Source organism: Populus alba, chromosome 8 (assembly GCF_005239225.2).
Source record: "Populus alba chromosome 8, ASM523922v2, whole genome shotgun sequence".
NCBI lineage: Eukaryota > Viridiplantae > Streptophyta > Magnoliopsida > Malpighiales > Salicaceae > Populus > Populus alba.
In genome coordinates this window covers 4,699,044-4,719,927 of record NC_133291.1, presented here as the reverse complement: position 1 = coordinate 4,719,927, position 20,884 = coordinate 4,699,044, and the positions used below count along the sequence as shown (strand labels likewise).

General features: G+C 35.4%; 3 protein-coding genes across 6 annotated transcripts; all 3 read left to right on the top strand.

Moving 5' to 3' along the window:
- The first annotated feature begins 124 nt into the window (after positions 1–124).
- On the top strand, positions 125–2,179 carry LOC118055906 (dehydration-responsive element-binding protein 2C). 3 transcript variants are annotated; one of them, XM_073410682.1, is made up of 3 exons: positions 125–364; positions 1,061–1,755; positions 1,789–2,179. In XM_073410682.1, the coding sequence occupies exons 2-3, from the start codon at positions 1,125–1,127 to the stop codon at positions 1,986–1,988; spliced, it is 831 nt and encodes a 276-aa protein (XP_073266783.1). In that variant the 5' UTR covers positions 125–364; positions 1,061–1,124; the 3' UTR covers positions 1,989–2,179. The 3 variants fall into 3 exon arrangements, with proteins under 3 accessions (XP_073266783.1, XP_034923829.1, XP_034923828.1); XM_035067938.2 differs by adding an exon at positions 503–626 and having other exon boundaries at positions 1,061–2,179; XM_035067937.2 differs by having other exon boundaries at positions 1,061–2,179.
- A 2,498-nt stretch (positions 2,180–4,677) lies between these two features.
- LOC118055908 (SNF2 domain-containing protein CLASSY 1) lies at positions 4,678–12,158 on the top strand. Of its 2 annotated transcripts, none has more exons than XM_035067941.2 (8): positions 4,678–5,009; positions 5,929–6,131; positions 6,284–6,370; positions 6,884–7,134; positions 7,483–9,123; positions 9,244–9,372; positions 9,704–11,649; positions 11,745–12,158. In XM_035067941.2, exons 3-7 carry the CDS (start codon positions 6,322–6,324, stop codon positions 11,624–11,626), a joined length of 3,993 nt encoding a protein of 1,330 aa, XP_034923832.1. In that variant the 5' UTR covers positions 4,678–5,009; positions 5,929–6,131; positions 6,284–6,321; the 3' UTR covers positions 11,627–11,649; positions 11,745–12,158. The 2 variants fall into 2 exon arrangements, with proteins under 2 accessions (XP_034923832.1, XP_034923831.1); XM_035067940.2 differs by having other exon boundaries at positions 5,915–6,131.
- Positions 12,159–19,578: 7,420 nt separating this feature from the next.
- On the top strand, positions 19,579–20,534 carry LOC118055909 (abscisic acid receptor PYL4). The gene has a single exon (XM_035067944.2). The coding sequence runs from the start codon at positions 19,633–19,635 to the stop codon at positions 20,347–20,349; it is 717 nt and encodes a 238-aa protein (XP_034923835.1). The 5' UTR covers positions 19,579–19,632; the 3' UTR covers positions 20,350–20,534.
- Positions 20,535–20,884: the final 350 nt, after the last annotated feature.

Below are 20,884 nucleotides of genomic sequence, written 5' to 3'. Positions count from 1 at the left end.
ACTAGATTCGAATACATAGTGCCACCAATGTAAAATCGACACGTCATCGATTTAAAAAATCTAATTTACAAAAGTATCCAGATAAAAGTCTATAAATATCTCGGTAGCGCTCGAGCTTCTAAAGATTTCTCGATTAATCAATTAAAAAGCTGTGCGTGACAACTCTGTTTCTTTTAAAGCCTCTCATTTTCTCTCTCCACGGCGAACAAAAAAGAAAAGAAAGAAACGCGCTGAAAAGAGAAGGAAATCATCGTACTACAACAATTCCACAAGAGAATTAGAAGTCAAGGAAATTTAAGTGATTCGTGTCGGGCCTCGAAGATTTTGATTTCTTGAAGCGAATTTCTTCGCCATTTGTTGACAGGTTTGTTGGTTAATCTCAGCCTAAGGTTATATATATATATATTCAGCTTCGTTTTTGTTTCTAGGGTTTGATTGATTGAATTGGGGACCTGGGCTTTGTTTAATTGGTGGTAATCTCTGGTTTCTTGGTGTTTGATAGGTGAATTTCGCTTTCCGGGTTAGGGTTTCAGAATTTGGAGTTATTATAATTGGAAGAAATTCTGGGTATTAAAAACCCAATTGGATTGTGAGCTATTACAAAGCTTGTTGGTGTTTGTGTTGTGGTAAATTCTTGTTCTAGAAATTAGATCTTCTTTGTTAAGTTTTTGTGGGCCTGTTTGGTTACCGAGGAAATCTTCTTGCTGTCTGGGTTATTGATATACTTGGTGGTCAAGACAACTCTCTCCGTGCTGCTTAATAATACGTACTCTTTTAAGGGCGTTAATTGATAGAGATTTATTCCTTGCTAGTCAAGGAAAAATCTCCTTCTCGGAAGAGGAAAACTTAAAATAGGACAAAATAGAGAAAACTTTACGAACAAGTAAATTTGTTGGCCCGAGAGGATGAGAATTAGTTGGTTCTCTATGTACACACATATATCGAACATTAGCTGCAGTGGAGTCACTCTTTGGAGATTTAGAGATTTGTTATTTTATTGTGTTTCTCCTGTTCAAGTTTGTGGCAGTAGGGCCTAATTTTACTTTTCTATCTACTGCAGATTCTGAAACTCTTGTAGTTATCCAGTACTGGGATCATAATTATTGGGTCCTGAGATCGAGAATATGGGTACTCTTACTCAAGGTTCTAACGCCACTTCCATGTCCATGGACTCTGCTAAGAAGAGGAAAAGGCCAAGTAATAAATCTGTAGCTGAAACCCTTCAAAAGTGGAAGGATTACAATGAGTCTCTTGATGCTCAAGTTGATGGAGGTAAGAAACCAGTTCGTAAAGTTCCTGCCAAGGGCTCAAAGAAGGGGTGCATGAAAGGTAAAGGAGGGCCAGAGAATTCAGTCTGCAATTACAGAGGTGTGAGACAGAGGACATGGGGGAAGTGGGTTGCTGAGATTCGGGAGCCAAACAGAGGGCCTAGGCTATGGCTTGGTACTTTTCCTACTGCCTATGAAGCTGCTCTTGCCTATGATAATGCCGCACGAGCTATGTATGGTCCTTGTGCTCGTTTAAACATTCCAGATGTGGTGAATTCAACAAGCTCATCGAAGGATAACTTCTCTGCTGGGACACCATCAAACTATTATTCAGCTGCAAGTCCTGCTGACTCCGTCACCACATCAACCCACTCCGAGGTTTGTGCGTACGAGGATCCTAACCAGAATGTATTAAGCCATGCTGAGGATTGGATGACAAATATATCAAGCCAAGCTGAGGTTTGCGAGCAGAATGTATCAAGCCAAACTGAGGTTTACGAACCGAATGTATCAAGCCAACATGTTGAGGATTGTTCTCGGGGAGTTGAAAAAAATAGCAAGCTGAGTCAAGATGAGCTGAAGATTCAATCAGAAAATCCTTCGTGGACCAATGACTTGCACAGCTACGGCTGGGATGAGATCTTCAGCGTAGAAGAGCTGCTAGGGGAAATTGATTCTGGGATGACAGGAGCAGAGGGGTACTTCAGCTTAGGATTTTGACAGCTTTGTAGCGTTTTCTCAAGGAAAATAGTGTTTATGTTTCTAGGCTGATTGAAGGCTCGTAGATTATGATGTAAACTGGTTTTTTAGTCCCTTGCTTTGCATTTTGCAAATTAGAAGCCAAACTTGAAAAGCAATTGTTAATCGAACTGATGTTAGTGAACTAAGCTAGAGATCTCGTCATTCATTTAGTGGGTGTATATATATATATATATATATATATATATATATATATATATATATATATATATATTTATTTTATTTTTTTGTATTTTTTTTTTTGTATTGTGTTTACGGGTCTTTCAGACATTCTATTTTGCTGGTCTCATCTATTTGTAGTAATTAATTCAGTTACTAACTTATTTAAACGCATTGCAAGCGAATCATTCGTACAAACATGTTACTACAATATTTTTTTATTTGCTTGAAATTATATTTTTTATTTGATGTTTTCATATGTTAATTTAAAAATTAATTTTAAACAATAAAAAATATTATTTTAATATATCTTTAAATAAAAAATATTTTTTTAAAATATCTGTCATTATCCATTATAATACTATACGTGTTATCTAAATGACATGGAAGCTAAGGTGGAAGTCCGCGTCCGATAGAAAAAAATTACTTGCTTCTATCTTTCTCGTTCGATGCAATGCGCCTATCTCTCTGTCACTGAAATTGTCTGGAGTAGCTCAATCAAAGGAACAAAAGCTCAAATTCATGAGACGGAAGAAAAGCAGTTCGAATCAACGGATAATTTATTCCCAGTGCCTTAGATGAGACCCCAGGGAATCTCGCTGACCGTGTGCTTTCTAACACCACCGCTCAAAACCCATTTATTTCTCTTCTTTTTAGTAATAAAAAAAAAATCCAAAACCTTTTTTTTCCCATTGATCATAGATTGTATGGGCTATCTACGAATTCAGGTCAATAATAGATTATGGGCCTGGGCATCGTACGTAGATCTTGATATAATTAAAGCCCGGTTCCCGTTATGAGTGCCCAGAGCGCGCGTTTTATTAGCTCGGAGCACTAGAAGTCTGGATGAGAACGACAAATCTCGAAAAAAGATGCTGGCATTTTAGGTCTGCAAAAGAAGACTGACGACACACCACCCTGTTAGGTTTCGTAGTTGGACAGCTCCTGTGATCTTGACCCTGGGCTATAGCCTATGGCCTTTGGCTAGCCACTAACGTGTACTTAACGACGAAAGTTCTTTTGACCTTATCACTTTCCTTAAGCTCTGTCTACTAATTTTTTCCCTCGAAAATAATTGAAGAGAAGTCACTTTTTTTCGTTTTGCTACGTCACAAACATAATTTGCAGCGGGAAAAAAGAATCGGTATTCCGTGGTGCGTGCCCCAGTCCAGCCTTTTTTTTTTTTTTTTTTTTCTTACTTACCTCGTCAAAGTCGAGTGTAATATTCTCATGCTAGTTGAAACTTGGAAGTGTAAGAATAATTATTTTTTAAAATATTTTTTATTTTAAAAGATATTAAAATAATTTTTTTTATTTTTTAAAATTATTTTTAATATTAACCTATCAAAATAATATAAAAATATTAAAAATATATTAATTTTAGAAAAAAAATTAAAATTTTTTAAAAACACTTCTAAAACACAATATCAAATACAACTTTTGTCTGTGTCGGTTTTTTTTAAATATATTTGTTTTAAATAATATTAAATTAATATATACATATATATATTAATTTTGTTATATAATTTTGATTTACTAGTTAAAAATAAATAATTTTTAAAATATATTTTTAAATAAAAAATATAAACTACAATACCATTTAATTATGTTTTTTCTCTTTTGATATTTAGAACCCCACGACGGTGCAATATGGAAATTAAAAGGTTCGTTCTCGGAAAAAAAAAACAAGAAGTATAAGAAGTGGTCTTCTTATTGAGCATAATTCTGATACCCTATTTTTTAAAAGAAAATTGTTAGTGATGGCCTCATAAATACGCCGCCAACACCACCATGTTCCAATCTCCTGCATCACGTTTCTTCAAATATTATCAGCTCAGATAGCAACAATTCCAGTTGAACTCTTAACGTACGCAAGGACATGTTATTTGTGCAGAGACCTAGAATTTAAGAGATATTCCAAGGCATGATCAAGTGAGGCAATATTCCTCGGATATCACAAGATTTTTTTTTTTTTTTGGATTCGAGGAAACCCCACTTTCTGGAAAGCGCACTTTGTGGGCTCAGATAAGTAAGTAAAACCCCGGCTGTCCCAGGCTCTTATAAAAAGTGCACGCCCTGACTCGAATTCAAGACCTGTTGTGCAGATCTCAAGCCCTTTACCACCACGCTACACCTCTTGGGGACGGATATCACAAGATGCTCACATGTAAATATAAAAACCAAATCATCGATATCAGTTTTGAATAAATATAATATTGAAAACCTTGAAGATTTCAGTTCAACTTATATCAATATGAATTTTATAAATTTTAAAATTTTAAAAATTTATATAATTATCAATTTTAAATATATGAAATTAATTGAGAACATAAAAACTGATTGGAATATTTATATTAATAAAAAAAATATTAAAACAAAAAAAATAAAGGGATCAAAATAAAAAAAGAAAAAAGAAAAAAGAAAAATCACAGTGATCCCTTTACATATTACAGTAATTCACTCCTTTCCTTCACACGTCACTGTTTGACCGCTGTACATAGAGCATGTACTCCCAAAACAGACCAAACACATGAATTTACTACCAAACAGGCCAACTGGTTCACCACGAACAAGACACCTATGACTTTACCAACGCAATAACACAAACCCCGATGTTCCCAGTGACCCAGACCACTTATAGGATTCTTCGCCCCACTATTCCCCTCTCGGTTCTAGGGGGTACCGAGCATCCACATCTCCAAGTCCACTCCATTTTCATGGCTCAGTGTCTCTTTCTCGATGAAAACCTTGCCGGAGCCTAACTCTTTTCCATCATAACTCACCTGAATCTGCCTTTTTATCAGACACAGAAGTTCTGTTCAGGTATTTTACTTTTAGTATAATAACTTCCTTTCCTTTTACATGCCTCTCTTTTTTTTCTTTCATGTCTGTTGAGACAACCCTCTGCTCTGTCTTCCTTTCTGATATAAAACTGATACTGACAAGGGGTTTTGACTGGTTTAAGCTCGAGTGTTTCTTAGATTTCTTTTTGGGGTTGAAAAAGAGGAGATTTTTTTTGCAACATTACTTTCTAGGGAATGATTGCTAGAATGGTAAAAAGGTGGATTTCCCCTTCATTTTTCCAGTGAGAAAAAAAAAAAGAAAAGAAGAAAAGGGGGTTGTAAATATTGTTGCTTAACTACTTACCACAGAAGTCTCATACTCAACATCATGTATTAATTGCCGATTAATTTACCGTATCATGGATTTATAACCAGGAAAAGAGAGCGAAAGTCACTACTCACTAATGGGAGTGTAAATAATCACGTTTCTTTCTGGTTTTTTTTTCCTTTTAATTTTCTATTTCGTAGAACAAGAATCCTTGAGGTAAAAGCGATAAACTATTGCATGGAGCTGGTTCATTCCACCAAACCAATCACACTCTCGTGGTTTACCACTCCAAACAGTTATAAACCGTAGGGTCCCTTGCATCAACTAGTTAAAACTGTGCTGGACCAACGAGCGAACCAGTCCTTGTAAAAATTTCACAGGTGAAAGCAAGAAGGCATTATTTTGATCACCCTGGCTTGAAATGATAGCACTAGACTTGGACTGAACTCTGTCATGGCTATATTAAATAATTGATGGTATGGCAATACCAAGGAAAACAATTGGCACCAAAAACAATAATGATGCCATGGCACTGCTTGTCAATCTTACCATTTCTTTTCTTTTCCGTTTTTTTCCCCCTCTTAAAGTGACAAGTGTAAAACTCCAACTCTCTCCAGTCTTTGTTTTGCAGAGGTGAGAACCATTAGACAAAATGCAGATGCTCATTGACCTATTTTGTGGGACTCGTCATTCCCCACTGGTTTAGCCAAGTGGAAAACGGGGGAGCCTGGGATGAGCTGTTGAGGCTCACATCTATAGTTTGAATCCTCATTTATGCAGCCTGGATTATTGCATTGTGGCTCAAAGGACTGTTCACTCACTTGGAATTTACTGGTAAAAGCTTGTTGCATCAAATCTAAATTACTAGATAAAGAAAAGCTACTTTGGTGGAATTTCATGTAGTTCATGAACATTAATTGGTTTCAAGTTTGAATGCATCTCCTTGAGTATATGTTGATGCTCTCATTTTCTTTCGACTATCTCAGGGTTTGCTGAAGAGAATTAGCTTCTTTGCTGATTAACAATGAAGAGAAAGCGTTTACATCAGTCCAAGCATCCATTTAATGCACACCGTATGTATTACCTCCTTAATTCCGTTACTCTCTCTCTTTGTTTATTTCTAATGTTATCCTTAACTTTACTTAGGAGCGAGCCCCAATACTGAGGAGCATAAGTTTTTGTTATTCTGAGCAAGGAGTCCATGCTAAATATAGGTTCATGTATTATCGTAAATTATTGGCCTGTGGAAGTTATATAAGCATTTATGTGTTTTTTGGATAGCCAAATTGTCAGAGCCACATAATGTTTGAGCTAAGATGGGACAATCATAAAAGACAAATTGATGGTGTGAACCATCAAATTCAGATTTTTTTAATCTTAAAAATCATTTGTCCTTGATATTTATGCAGCGAGGAAATCTGTGTGTTTGATCGTTAAGAATATTCTGATTTAAGTTGTTGAAACCTGGATGGTTTCATTTTTCAAATGGCTATGGATTCCCGAAATATTTTTTGCAATTGTATATGCATCACGTGATGTGATAACTATCTTTTTAATATGGTTCTATTGATGCTCTATTCGCTTAGCTTTTGAGGCCTTATGCTGTGGCTCTTGGCAAAGCGTGGAGCTTATACAAATCAGGGATGGGGCTATGGCTGTGCATTTTGTAGATAGCCATCATAGAATTGAGGAGAAGGGTCCTTTCTCAAACATTCGAGTTAAGTCGAGGAAAGCTACTTTATCTGATTGCACCTGCTTTCTGAGGCCTGGTATTGATATTTGTGTGCTTTCATCTTCTGAGCGTGCAAAGAATACTGGGGAAGGAAATTCAGAACCTGTAAGTGACCTTTTCATGTTGCTGCATTACTGAAAGCTCTGTAACTATGAGAGGGCTATAGATGGTGTACATTTATCACAATCTTGCTTATTGAGTGTTTTCAACTGTTTGCATTTCTTTAGAACAGCACAAGACTTAAACATGGTTGAAAAAGTTCTTATGGCTTAATAAATGCACATCATAATGCACAAAACATTGAATTGCTTCCTCTAATATCCCTGTCACCAACAGAATACATGATAATTTTCCTGCTTGAAAGAGCTTCCCATTAAATTTTGCAGCAGTTAAATTTCAAAAGTTGTGATGTTCATATTTAATGTTGTTTTTCATATGCTCTTTCTCATGCAGGTGTGGGTTGATGCTAAGATAAGTTCTATCAAGCGGAAACCTCATGTATCTCACTGCTCATGTCAATTTTTTGTTAACCTCTATGTTAACCAAGGCCCTCTTGGTTCAGAGAGAGCCAGACTTAGTAAAGAAACTGAAGCAGTAGGAATCAACGAAATTTCTGTTCTTCAGAAACTTGACAATGATCCATGTGAAGCAGACAACAATCAGCAAGAAGCTCAGTTCTACCGTTGGGAATTTTGTGAGGACTGTTCTTTAGTACAAAGAAGCAAACTCTTTTGGGGGAGGTTTTCAGCTGACCTTACATGGCTGCTTGTAGCATCAGTTCTGAAGCAAGTTGAATTTGATGTAAGGTCAGTCCAAAATAAAATTGTCTACCAAATTTTGGGTGGTGAGAATGAGCACTGTTCATTAAAATCTAATAATCACATAAATTGTGTAACTTTCAAAGTGAAAGACAGTATTTCAACCCCATTTGTGGTCCTATTGGTTCCCACTGATGCTTGTAGTGAAGCAGGCCATATTAGTGAAACCAGTGGGACTGAACAATCACCATGCTATGATGTTATGAGTTTGCGGCGGTCAAAGCGTCAAAATGTACAACCTGAGCGCTTCCTTGCCTGTGATGCTCCTGCAGAGACAGAAATTGGCTGGGTAAGATCCCTGCCATACACACCACTGAAGTGGAAGGCAGAAGAAGAAGAAGAAGAAGAAGAAGAAATGCACTTACCACTGGCATACCTGTTTGGGACACATGCAGGTGCAAGTTGTGCAGAAGAGCAAACATGCAACGAAGTGGGAGTTAGTTCTCCTAAACTAGAACTCTTGGAAGGTATCCCTGTTTCCAGAACCAAGACTTACCTGAAGGAGATTAAATCAAATGTGGTTAACAGAAGAGAGCACCAAACTAAGCCCGGAGAGGTTCGAGCAGGCATGGCTAAGAGAAGAAAACGCCAAAAGTCAACCATGGCTAACCGAATAGAACACCAAACTCGACTCAGGGATGCTGAATCAGGCATGGCTAACAGAAAAAAGCATGGAACTCAAATTAGGGAGGTTAAATCAGGCGTGGCTAACAGAAGAGAACACCAAGATCAACTTGCTATTGTTCCTGTGCATACTGAAGATGTTCTGGCAACCTTTGAACAATTTGATTCCCCTGTGAAGACTCCTGAACATTATTCACCAGCGTTTATTGAATTTCCAATTAGTTATTACAGAAAAAGGAGTTCTCCTGCTGTGCACAGGAAGAATGATCTTGGTGAAGATTTGATGTTTGGAAATGGATGGGGCGGAAAATTTTCTACTAAGAAAGTTCAAAGAGCAAGATACCGATCCACACATTTAAAGCAGGATGACTCTTGTGCGCCAATGACATACAAGCGGACAGCCTTAAGTGCTGGTGCGTACAATAAACTCATAAGTTCTTATATGAAGAACATCGATGCCACAATCAAGTCAAAGGAGGTACCACGCATTATTGACCAGTGGGAAGAGTTTAAAGCAAAACATAGCTCAGATCAGAAGGAGAAAATGGAACCATCTTCAGTTAAGGATGATGGAGAAAGCTCAGAAACTGAAATGTTGTGGAGAGAGATGGAACTATGCCTGGCATCAGCATATATACTTGAAGATAATGAGGTAGAACTGTTAATTTGATTTGATTCTTTTTTGTACAGGTGCGTTATATTTATATATTCATATCACTTGTACCATATGTTTTTCTTCATTACCGTTTCTGATTGGCTCAAGGATTTGCAGGCTCTACTTTCCACTCAGACTACACAGAAAAATTGCCAGCACGAATTCAAACTAGATGAAGAAATTGGGATATTATGCCAAATATGCGGCTTTGTGAAAACTGAAATAAAATATGTTTCAGCACCATTTGTAAGTCAAATTTTTAAATCCATGATGCCAATGTTTTCAATGTGGCTGCTGTACCTCGTTTATTAGCCCTCTGGATAGACGAGTGAGTATGAAGGGGAGGCACTTAGTAGTTATAATTAGGTATCCTACTGCTCGTGTAATATATACTGAATTTCATCTCATTGCATTTTGGTTGGTCTTTGACCGTAGTCTCCTAGGTGGGGACCGTGGGGTAGTTTAATGGCAGGCTCCAACTTCTGTTGTTCAGTTTCAACCATTTTCTATGGGAGTATCTAATGCTATTGTTTCAAACAGAATCCTAATTATACTATGCACGTTTACATTTCTCTAGATGGAACACACAGGCTGGACTGCAGAAAGTAAGCCACAGAATGAAGAGGATTTGGAGCTTAAACCTGATGAAGATGAGGGCTCGAGTCTTTTTGGCAATCATACTTCAGGTGAAGATGTGCCTGTATCAGAAGTGAATGACAATGTTTGGGACTTGATCCCTGAGCTCAGACCGAAATTACACATGCACCAGAAAAAGGCTTTTGAGTTTCTATGGAAGAACACTGCTGGATCCTTGGTACCGGCACGTATGGAAAAAACATCTAAGAAGATAGGTGGTTGTGTTGTTTCTCATACTCCTGGAGCTGGAAAAACATTTCTCATCATTGCATTCCTTGTCAGCTACTTGAAGTTGTTTCCAGGAAAACGGCCTCTGGTCCTTGCTCCAAAGACAACTCTCTATACCTGGTACAAGGAATTTATCAAGTGGGAAATCCCTGTTCCAGTTCATCTTATCCATGGCACCAGATCTTCTAGAGTCTTCAAGCAGACTCCAGCAGTGCTTCGAGGATCAGGTCCAAGGCCCAGCCAGGATGTTGTGCATATTTTGGATTGCCTGGAGAAAATGCAAAAGTGGCATGCACAACCAAGTGTGCTTGTCATGGGCTATACCTCATTTCTGACATTGATGAGAGAAGACTCGAAGTACAACCACAGAAAATATATGGCTAAAGTGCTGCGAGAGAGTCCTGGAATGTTGATACTTGATGAAGGACACAACCCCAGGAGTACAAAATCAAGGTTGAGAAAGGTTTTGATGAAAGTGGAAACAGATCTGAGAATATTGCTTTCAGGTACTTTGTTTCAGAATAATTTTTGTGAATATTTCAACACCCTTTCTCTGGCAAGACCAATGTTTATCAAAGAAGTTCTGAAGGCATTAGACCCTAAGTTTAATAGGAAAAAGAAAGGGGCACAAAAAGCACGTCATTTGCTGGAATCTCGCGCCAGAAAATTCTTCATAGATAACATTGCAAGCAAAATTAATTCGGATGAGGCTGAAGAGAAAATGCAGGGTTTGAATATGCTGAGAAACATGACTAATGGGTTCATTGACGTGTATGAAGGCACAGCTTCTGACACCCTTCCTGGTCTACAGATTTACACCATATTGATGAATCCAACAGATATTCAACATCAGATTTTGGTGAAACTCCATAAAATAATGGAAAAATGCCCAGGATACCCCCTGGAAGTAGAGCTTTTGATAACTCTTGCTTCAATACATCCTTCATTGGTCAATTCTTCTGTCTGTGTTAAAAAATTTTATAATCTGGAGGAACTGATGGAACTTGAGAAGTTAAGATTTGATTGTAAGAAAGGGTCCAAGGTGATGTTTGTGTTGAATCTTGTGTATCGTGTAGTCAAGAACGAGAAGGTTCTGATCTTTTGCCACAACATTGCACCCATTAAATTATTCCTTGAATTGTTTGAGAATATCTTTAGATGGCAGCAGGGTAAAGAAATCCTGGTTCTTACAGGGGAACTAGAGCTGTTTGAACGAGGAAGAGTGATGGATAAGTTTGAGGAATTGGGAGGGCCTTCAAGGGTTCTGCTTGCATCAATTACAGCTTGTGCTGAGGGAATAAGCTTGACAGCAGCTTCACGGGTAATTCTTTTGGACTCGGAGTGGAATCCTTCCAAGACAAAGCAGGCCATTGCACGAGCTTTTAGGCCTGGCCAACAGAAGATGGTTTATGTGTATCAGCTTCTGGCAACAGGCACAGTTGAAGAGGACAAGTATCGTAGGACAGCATGGAAGGAATGGGTCTCACGCATGATATTTAGTGAGGAATTTGTGGAGGACCCTTCTCGTTGGCAAGCAGAAAAGATTGAGGATGATGTATTACGGGAGATAGTAGAGGAGGACCGGGTTAAGTCATTCCATATGATAATGAAGAACGAGAAGGCTTCAACAAGTTGATGGTAGACTACCTTCCTTAAAGAGTAAGAAATTTCCTGGTTTTGTTACAGTTTCCTCTTGGTTTTTTTGTCTTTCTCTAGCTTAATCATTATATCTGTTTTTCATTTTATATTATCAGGGCGTCAGTATTGCTTATGTTTCTCTGTGGTTCCAAAGGTTCAAGTAATTGCTGCAATGGAGCTAACGGCAAATATAATAACTTGCTGAACCATGTCTTGGCCATTCAGAATAAGCTCCATGTCCAAGTTGTTCAAGCAGTTTCTTTGTCAGCAGAATAATATATCCTAATGCTGTTTAGCTTAACGAACTGGTTTAGTTTTCTGTCATTTCATTTCCAATGCTGTTAGATTATCATTCAAAATCACATTCCTAATTGCGTTGGGAAAACTTTGTTCAAAACCTTATGCGTACATACATGTTAAATCTTGACATGCTAGGTTAAAGAATCTGGTGCTTTAAAACCTGCCCGCACTGACGACATCATGATAACTCATTTTAGCTTGAAATGCAAGTACCTGAATCATCTGATAAATTTCTCTGCTTTGATGTTTCACGGGATCATATTTTACATGGAACATGGTTTATTTTAATAATTGAGATGCTGCTTCTAGTCAATAATGACATTTATAGCTTGTTTTGCATCAGTAATTTACTTGCATACTTGTCTTTTATGTTTTATCTTCTGATGCAAACCCATAAAGTTCTATCGATCATCACCTCTTTTCTTGCTGAAATAGTAACAGGAAGTTGAATCCACAATTTTTTTTGCTGCCTTTCTAGCCTGGCCTTACTTTTTGGGCTCCATATAATTAACTGGACCGGGCTTCCTGTCTTTTGAGATTATAATCCATGGGCATCAAGCCGACAGTAATCCTTTTGGTCCAAAAGAGGCCCACGTGCCTTTACTTCAACATCAGCCTTTTTTCATCTGTGAGCTATGAGCGTATCGCTTGAACGGAGCTTCCTTCATCCGAAGTCACCGGACAAAGGCATGGTGGATACTTTAATTATGCGGTTATCCATTCCTTGGCCAGACCGGAAGTTTGACCGGAACTTGACCGTGATTGGAGAAAGCTCCTGCTACCATTACTTGTGAACATGTCTGTGCTTAATTATATTCGTGGTCAAATTTCGACTCTTTATATTGTTGTTGAGATGCATATGCAAGGTGATTGTGGAAAATACCCACACTAGAAGAAAAAAAAAAGGTGAGTGGCTAACATATATGAATATACCTCTAATTCAGTAGTTGGAGATGGTGTACAGTCATGTTCGTAAGCTTTTGCATATATATAGAATTTCATTATAAAAAAAAACCCATAGCCTCCTCCTGGCGCATGGTTCCCCGACATTATACAGACAGACAAGGAACGAAAGAAATGGTAAGTTCCAATATTAAAACGAGAAACCGAGTTGGTCTCGGCATGGCAATGTGCATCACTAGCGGACACCAAGCTACAGTTTCGATTTTGAAGTCTTCGAGAAGTCTTTTACCGAGGTTAAATTGTTGACTCTTCTGGAGAGGGATACGCATCTTATAGTGGTATTATAAGTAGCAAAACCATGGGTTGGATTTGATGGATACACCACCATCAACTAGCAAAACTGTTGGCCTCTCGAAGATGACCTCAACCATGAACTGTTAGGAGCATCTATCAACCGAACAACCACGGTCTGTCCCAAGTTGACAAGAATAAAATAAGCATCAACTGCAACTTGGTCGTGAAAATTTATAACTTCAATTCGACTCTCACATGTAATCCACACCAGATTAATTTCCTTGACTAAGAATTCCATGGATCCGTGTTTAGTATATTGGGTTAATGAGGCAACTTGGCTACTAATCAGAGTCTTGTTTGTATCTGATATAGGGAAGTTGTTGATTCATTCCAAGGCTAGCCTACTTGTAATCTTCTATCTTTTTTATTTCTTGGTGTTTTTCTAAGTCTCTTCGTTATGTTTGACAATCTTGAGTGAATGTTTTTTTGCCGTTGCATACAGTGCACGGCTTTCAATTGGCATTGGTTTACGAAGAGTTGCAGGTGATTCCCTTTTCTTTTTTGGTTGAAATTTCTCCTTTGTGGGAAGGTTTATAATTTGTACTTGGCACAGCTTATTTTTATTTTGAAAAGCGATTTTAATGGAAAATGAATTAGTAAAAAATAAATAATTTTTTGATATTTAATAATGTCATAAAAATAAGTGGTAAAATATTTTTAAGTTTTATTTATAAAAAATTTAAAGGATGAAATTAAAAAAAACTCATAAATTATTTTAAATAAAACAAATAAAAATAAAATATGACAAATAAAAAAATAAAAAAAAATGAACAAGGATTAAATTCAAAAAATAAATTTCATGGATTATTTTAAATAAAATAGATAGCAATTAAAAGAATAGAGATAATATATAAATAGATATTCTAAATTAAAAAAAGAATAAGAGAAAAAAAATAAAAAAATAAGGACCATAGTTGGTATAAAAATCAAATTTTAAGAGATAAAATTAAAAAAATATCAAAATAAAATATATAGCAATTAAAAAATTAAGGATCAAATTTGATATAATTAAAAAATATCAGGATGTTTTTTATTTTTTCATAATTTCAGGAAAATATATTCTACTTGAAATAAAAGGAAAATTCTTTCTTAAAAAACCAATCAATTTTTTTCCTTAACTATAAAGTATTTTTTATTTATCAAAATTTTTTTATGATAAAGAAACATTAAAAAAAAAAAAAAAGTAGTTTCCAGACATGGGCATAAAAGTTTTGATTCAGTTACAAGGTTTTCTTTTTTATTTTATTGGAATGAGAACTGTGCTCCGAAAAGTACACATGTATTATTGCAGGGCTAGCCGCTCTCCAAACATCCTCTAACAAAACACGAATACAACCAACATGGCTCTCTATAAATTTAGTGATCTATCGAACTTGTTTGTTTGTCTTAAGGGAAAAAAAAAAGACACGAGGAATGAAAATGTACTTGCTTACTGCAAAAGACACAAAATCAAGTTTGAGGGACACAGAAGACATGGACAAGACTATATATATATATATATATATATATATTCAACTACGGGTGTGTGGATTGAATGTTAACAAAAAAAAAAATATACATTTGAGATGAAATTATTATCTTGCATTTTCAACTATTTTTTATCTTAGTTTTGTGTTGGTATATATATTTTATTTGATATATAATTTATTTATAATTATTTATTTTATTATTAAATATATTTAAAGGAATAAATTATTGATCGACTCGGTCATAATATTTTTAACTATGATATCATTTTAACAATGAATTATCTCTTTTAAGATGATTATAAATCATTTTTTTAACATTTATAAAACAAGTGAATAGATGGTTTTAAACTAGTTTTAAGAAATAGAATGCATTATAAACTAAAATAAAATAAAATAAAAATAACGACCTCCATTCAACTTCTCCGGCAAGAAAATTGCAAAGCAAACACTGGGTTAATTCCTTGGCGGCAGAAATTCAGGTACAAAAACAAGTGGAGTTGCGCCAGTTCCACGACCGCCAGCACCCAGTTCCAAACCAAGTAGCCCACAGAATAGATTCTGAAACAAATCCATAGAATAAAACCTCGTAATCCACGAATCAATTGTGCTCTCGCTCCAGGCATCGCATGCATGGGGCAGTCCCTCAATACAAGAGGAACCAACTCAGATCTATTGCCGCACCTTTCATATATTTTTATTTTTACTTTTTAAAAAATATTTTTAATATTACATATTAACTTAACGTAATAATTTAAGCTTAAGCTGTTAGATGAGACTTCAAAACATAATTTATATTATTCTTTAACATACCCCTTCAAGTAAAATTCATTTGAGATTGAAACTTACACAGACTTACATTACATTGTACTTAATTTTTATTAAATAAATAGGGGTGGTGAAATTCAAACTCATGACCGCTTAATCATCAAGACTTTGATATCATGTCAAAGAATCATCTCAACCCAATAGCTTAAGCTTTTAGATAAAACTCAAATATATAATTTATATTATTCTCTAACAACTACATTAAAATAATTTAAAAATATTAAAAATAATATGTTAATCTCAATGTCAAACGTCCTTAAACTAGGGTAGAAAATCACGGGTTATAATTTATTATAAAATTAAATTAAAAATTCTAACCTCAACTCATTGATACTTAACCCATGCAACATTTATTTTTCAAAAGAGGTATTTTTAATTTATTTCTATAATTAAATATTGTTTTAAGAAGAATGAATAACATCTCAGAATTAAAAATCAATCTTACAAGTTATTTCAAACATACTCTCAATATTTTAATGCGGTCCACTTATCAATGATCATTCCTTTTTTAGGTTCAACACTGTACATAACGCTATCAGTGGAAGTTGTAAGGCTATCACCCAATCGCTGGAAAGGGCGGTCAGTTGGAAAGCATCCAGCTTTAATTAAGGCTTTGATTATATGGAAACTTTAAACTTAAGGTCTTCCTGTGAGAGCGCAAAGTCGTCGTTGTCGTTCTTTTCCTGTCTTCCATAAACCGAAGAGCTGGTCTCGACTTAAAAACAATCGAGTTGATTAATGGAAGTTGGTAAGAATGGGAAAGAAATAAGGAGGAAAGGACAATAAAGTGGAGATAAAAAGCTGTCCGAAGATTAAACTACACGGTAATACCTCAACTAGATAGCTACTGGAGTAGAGAGATGATTAAATTGATAATGGAATTATGAACGCCCCAAGTTGGATGGCCGAAGTTATCGAAATACCCCTGCGCACAGCCAGGGAAAATAATTGCAGTAAATAGATTTATTAATTAATGGAAAATAAATAGCTGCCCCCGAACTCGATCCACTTGTCCCGTTTTTCTAGAAGCTTCACATAAATGTATCGTCCACTTACAGCTCTGTAGCTTGGAATTGCCCTTAAAAAGGTGTTTTTAAAAATAACAGTGTAAAAATCCCATTAAAATGTCTATAATAAATGACGACATAGCTTCTAGTTGGTGGTTGAAATTAGGTAACAAGCTCCCAGATCTCGAGACAATGTTGCTCTTTAACCTGAGGAGAATTTCAGTGACCAGTCATGTCAGTTAAATATCGTGTCCGTCAGAGCAAATAATTGCTAATACTAAAATTCCTAAGTTACATTTTCAATGACAATATTAAAAAAGGTGACATAATAATTAATATATGGGATTAACGGTGAAGCTTTTAAAATTAACACGCCTTTGACATGTGTTTTTAGCTTGGCCGCTAAGGTTTGATGTCATATCAGTTAAGGTAGTGAAAAAACAATTTTTGTTTTTTTAAGAATTCAGTTATTTCAGGTATTTACAATAAGGGTATCCAAGAGTATTTTGTGCACAACAAAACAAAATTCCTTGAACTTCCTTTCTGGTCTGGTTCCCCTTTTTTTTTCCCCTCTCCCTCGGCAGAAAATTAGTCTGGTGTACGTGCAGTGTGTTAATATATTGTATACACCCATGACATGCATTTAATGTCACAGTAAAATAAACAGACCTAATTGTTCACTTCACCGTGTCATCAAAACAGAACAGTTTGCTTCAGTCCTCTGATCAGCTGCCTTGATTTTACCTCCATTCGCATATATTTTTAAATAAAATACATTTTAAAAAAATAGAATGCACCACACGATTAAAAAGAAACTAAACCTCAGCTCTCTCAAGTCTCAACATTTACCAAAAAAAAAATTCCAGCAACAACAAGGAAAGGAAAAGGGAAATGAGAATTTGGGGTGTTATGTATTTTGATGAATGATATTTTCTAAAAGACATTTGTTTAGATTGTTTTTTATTTTCAATATTATCACATCAAAACCATCATAAAATACTAAAAAAATCATTAATTCAATACTTTTTAAAACTATAAATATTTTTTTAAAAAAATAGAAGCATAAACGGCGACAAACACCATTTGTCACAATTCTACCTCTAAATTTTCTTTAGAGGATAATGTATACCAACATTTTATAAGAATTTTCAGAAGCGGCATTTCACTAAAGATATCTCACTTTTGTTTGAAATTTTACTTGATTTAAACCGCTAGCATCTATTTATAGGCAGTGATGAATTATTACAAGGGCCTCGCTTGGTATAAAAGTGACTCACAGTTGCAGCTTTGATATGGTTAGAGTTGTTAGTGATGAATGACTCAGTAGCCAAATAGAGTAGGCTTTTTCACCCAAAGTTTGAATTTTTTTTCAAGATTTCCCCTGCATTTATAAATATAGTTTTGGTACTCTTACAACCAAATGATCTGCACTTAATAGAAAAACAATAAAATGACAGAAATGATTTGCGATAATATGATAATAGCGAGGGTATAGGTAATTTTTTTGTAACGGCTTTGAAAACAATATTTGTGATAGTGTTGATAGATTTTATGGTAATGATAATAATATTAAAAAAGTGATAATAGTAAAAAAGATAAAATAAAAATAAAGAACCAATGATTGATTAATTTGATCCTTGAAAACACAAGAACAACCGTCAAGATTTGCAAAGAAAAAGACATCTACTATTCAAGGGGGGTGTCATTTTATGAAAAACAATTCCAGTAAGTGGGCTGTGCAAGTAAGAAATAAGCATAAATTAAATTAATTACACAAAACTATATATATATATATATATATATATATATATATATAATGCTATCAACCCAGATTTAAAATATATATAAAGATTATAATATGCATACTAATTAAATAGTATATTTATGCTTAAATTAAAATAAAAAAAGACACTTATTTATTGAAATACTTTATAGTTGATTTTAAACATTAAAAAATTAAAGAATTAATTTTCACATTATCAACGTTTATTTGTTCTTATAAATTCATAACAAAACTTGAACATTATGGTCATAAAACAAATGTTCAAAAAACTTGTTTATGATTTGTTGAAAAAATATTAGAAAAATTAATCAGATATTTTTTTACGGGCTGGACAAAACAGTGAGTTGGACAGAAAAATATAATTATTCATGGACCAAATTCAAGCCTAAATTTAAATTGATAAAAAAATATTTTTTTGTAATTCAATAAATTATTTTACAATGAACCCAAACTTAGGCATTTCATCAAGATATATTAACTAAGATTTTTTAAGATCATTTTTTTATTTACCATGCTAAAAAGCACACATTGACAACAAAATTTTAACCCAAAAACAGCTATATTCGTTAAACATGATGTTCTCTGAACAAATTTCAAACACTATTGTCTCTGGAGTTTTAGTTGTACGACAAAGCCACCGAAAAATTACATATCAGGGGTTCATGCATCAGAATATATAGCACAAAAAATCCGTTCCCTGACAATACAATCTACGCCTGTATATATATTAGCTATATGTTTCTCATGAAGAATCATGTTTAATTAAACGAAATATCTAAATAAAAAGATCATTAAACTTTCAGTTCGATGAACAAGACAAAACAAGCTAAGTATGGATCACTTAATCCCCCACAGATATATATTATATACACGCACGCATGCCAAATCTTGGGATTGTAGTCTTATAGCGAGGCACCTAGGAGTTTACAATCTTTATCACCCATCTATAGATCAAGGCTTGGTTTGATAAAGGGATTGAAACTCCACTGTAATTTCATTGAAAAAATTAAAAAAAAAAAAAAGGGTTTTTGAAATAGAATAGCAGGTTGCACCCCAAAAATGTGCACTGGCATGGCAATTAGCAAGCTTGGAATTCAAAAACAATAGTGTGTGTATGTATGTATGTATATATATGTACCAGTCACCTACCTAGCAAATGACATGAACAAAATGGCATTATTGTAGTTTTAAATTAAATAATGGAATAATCTACCCAAATTAAGTCCAAAGAAGTTGCAAGTTGAGTATCAACTTGCATAGCCTGCTTGGTAATATCACCCTTAAAATATTTCTCACACCAAACTAAATCTCTTCCATAAAACATCAAACTAATCCAAGTGGACAACAATCTCCTTCTCTAGCTATGCATATATATCTCCATGAATGTGACTTAAGCCTAACCGATCACCGAAAGAAGAAAGCCAAAAGGTTTAAGATGCCTGCATCACTACAGCTCCAAAGAGCAGCAGCCACCAGCACCACAACGACCCGTACTGGCCATAAACAATCACAAGCCACCGTGAACACATGGGGGGTCCCACTGGCATGGGACACTCCGGTACCAGACTACGTTTCTTGCCACCACACACGCACTCCGGGGCCCAACCAGTGTTGCTCCGTGGTGGTTCAGACCATCAATGCACCAGTTCCCACCGTTTGGTCTGTAGTCCGTCGTTTTGATAACCCTCAAGCTTACAAACATTTCGTCAAGAGCTGCCATGTCATCGACGGAGACGGGAACGTTGGCTCCCTCAGGGAGGTTCACGTGGTGTCTGGCCTCCCTGCAGCATCAAGCACGGAGAGGCTTGAAATTCTTGACGATGAACAACATGTTTTGAGCTTTAGTGTGGTCGGTGGCGTTCACAGGCTAAATAACTACAGGTCTGTGACCACGCTTCACGCATCGCCCAATGGGAATGGGACAGTTGTCGTCGAATCATACGTTGTGGATGTACCCACAGGTAATACCGAAGAGGAAACGTGTAGTTTTGTCAACACAATTGTACGATGCAATTTACAGTCCTTAGCTCAGATTGCTGGGAAGAAGGCACGGAATAACCAGATATCAATAACATCATGAGTATCTGTATTGATTGAGTCTTTTTTTTTTCCCCGATTTGGATAGATTGATGATCATCATTGATCGGTGGGTGATGGTATCTTTTGATTCTGTACATGTCAAATTTGTTTCCCTTCGAGATAATTACTGCTACTCCATGAGCACATAATCACAGTGAATCCAGAAAAGTCGTATGGTCTTTGAAATGCCCCTTAATTTTTGTTATCTCGTAATTTGTGCCAGTTAAATTAAATATTTTTATTCTTATGGGAACTAAAGATATCAGTAGTCACTAGTTTACTTGATCTTTCGATTTTTCCCTTTGTATTTGCTTTCTTTCTTTCAAGAAATATGGTGTCATGTTAAGAGCGTTGGGTCTATTTTTTTTCACCAACCCCAGTTTGCACGAGTATTTCCTTGGACAAATAAAATAAAATCACCAAGCTGTCTATTAGTAATTAACAGTATACATTTCTATATGTTTTGTGTGATAATGAATATAAAATTATTTAAGATATCTTCGCTCTCTTGGCAATGGTATAGAAACATTGTTCAA

Coding starts and splice junctions, on each gene's coding strand:
- LOC118055906 (XM_035067937.2), top strand. CDS start 1,125: ATGGGTACTCTTACTCAAGGTTCTAACGCCACTTCCATGTCCATGGAC.
- LOC118055908 (XM_035067941.2), top strand. CDS start 6,322: ATGAAGAGAAAGCGTTTACATCAGTCCAAGCATCCATTTAATGCACAC. Junction 6,371..6,883: donor GCATCCATTTAATGCACACC/GTATGTATTACC, acceptor CTATTCGCTTAG/CTTTTGAGGCCTTATGCTGT. Junction 9,124..9,243: donor ATATACTTGAAGATAATGAG/GTAGAACTGTTA, acceptor AAGGATTTGCAG/GCTCTACTTTCCACTCAGAC.
- LOC118055909 (XM_035067944.2), top strand. CDS start 19,633: ATGCATATATATCTCCATGAATGTGACTTAAGCCTAACCGATCACCGA.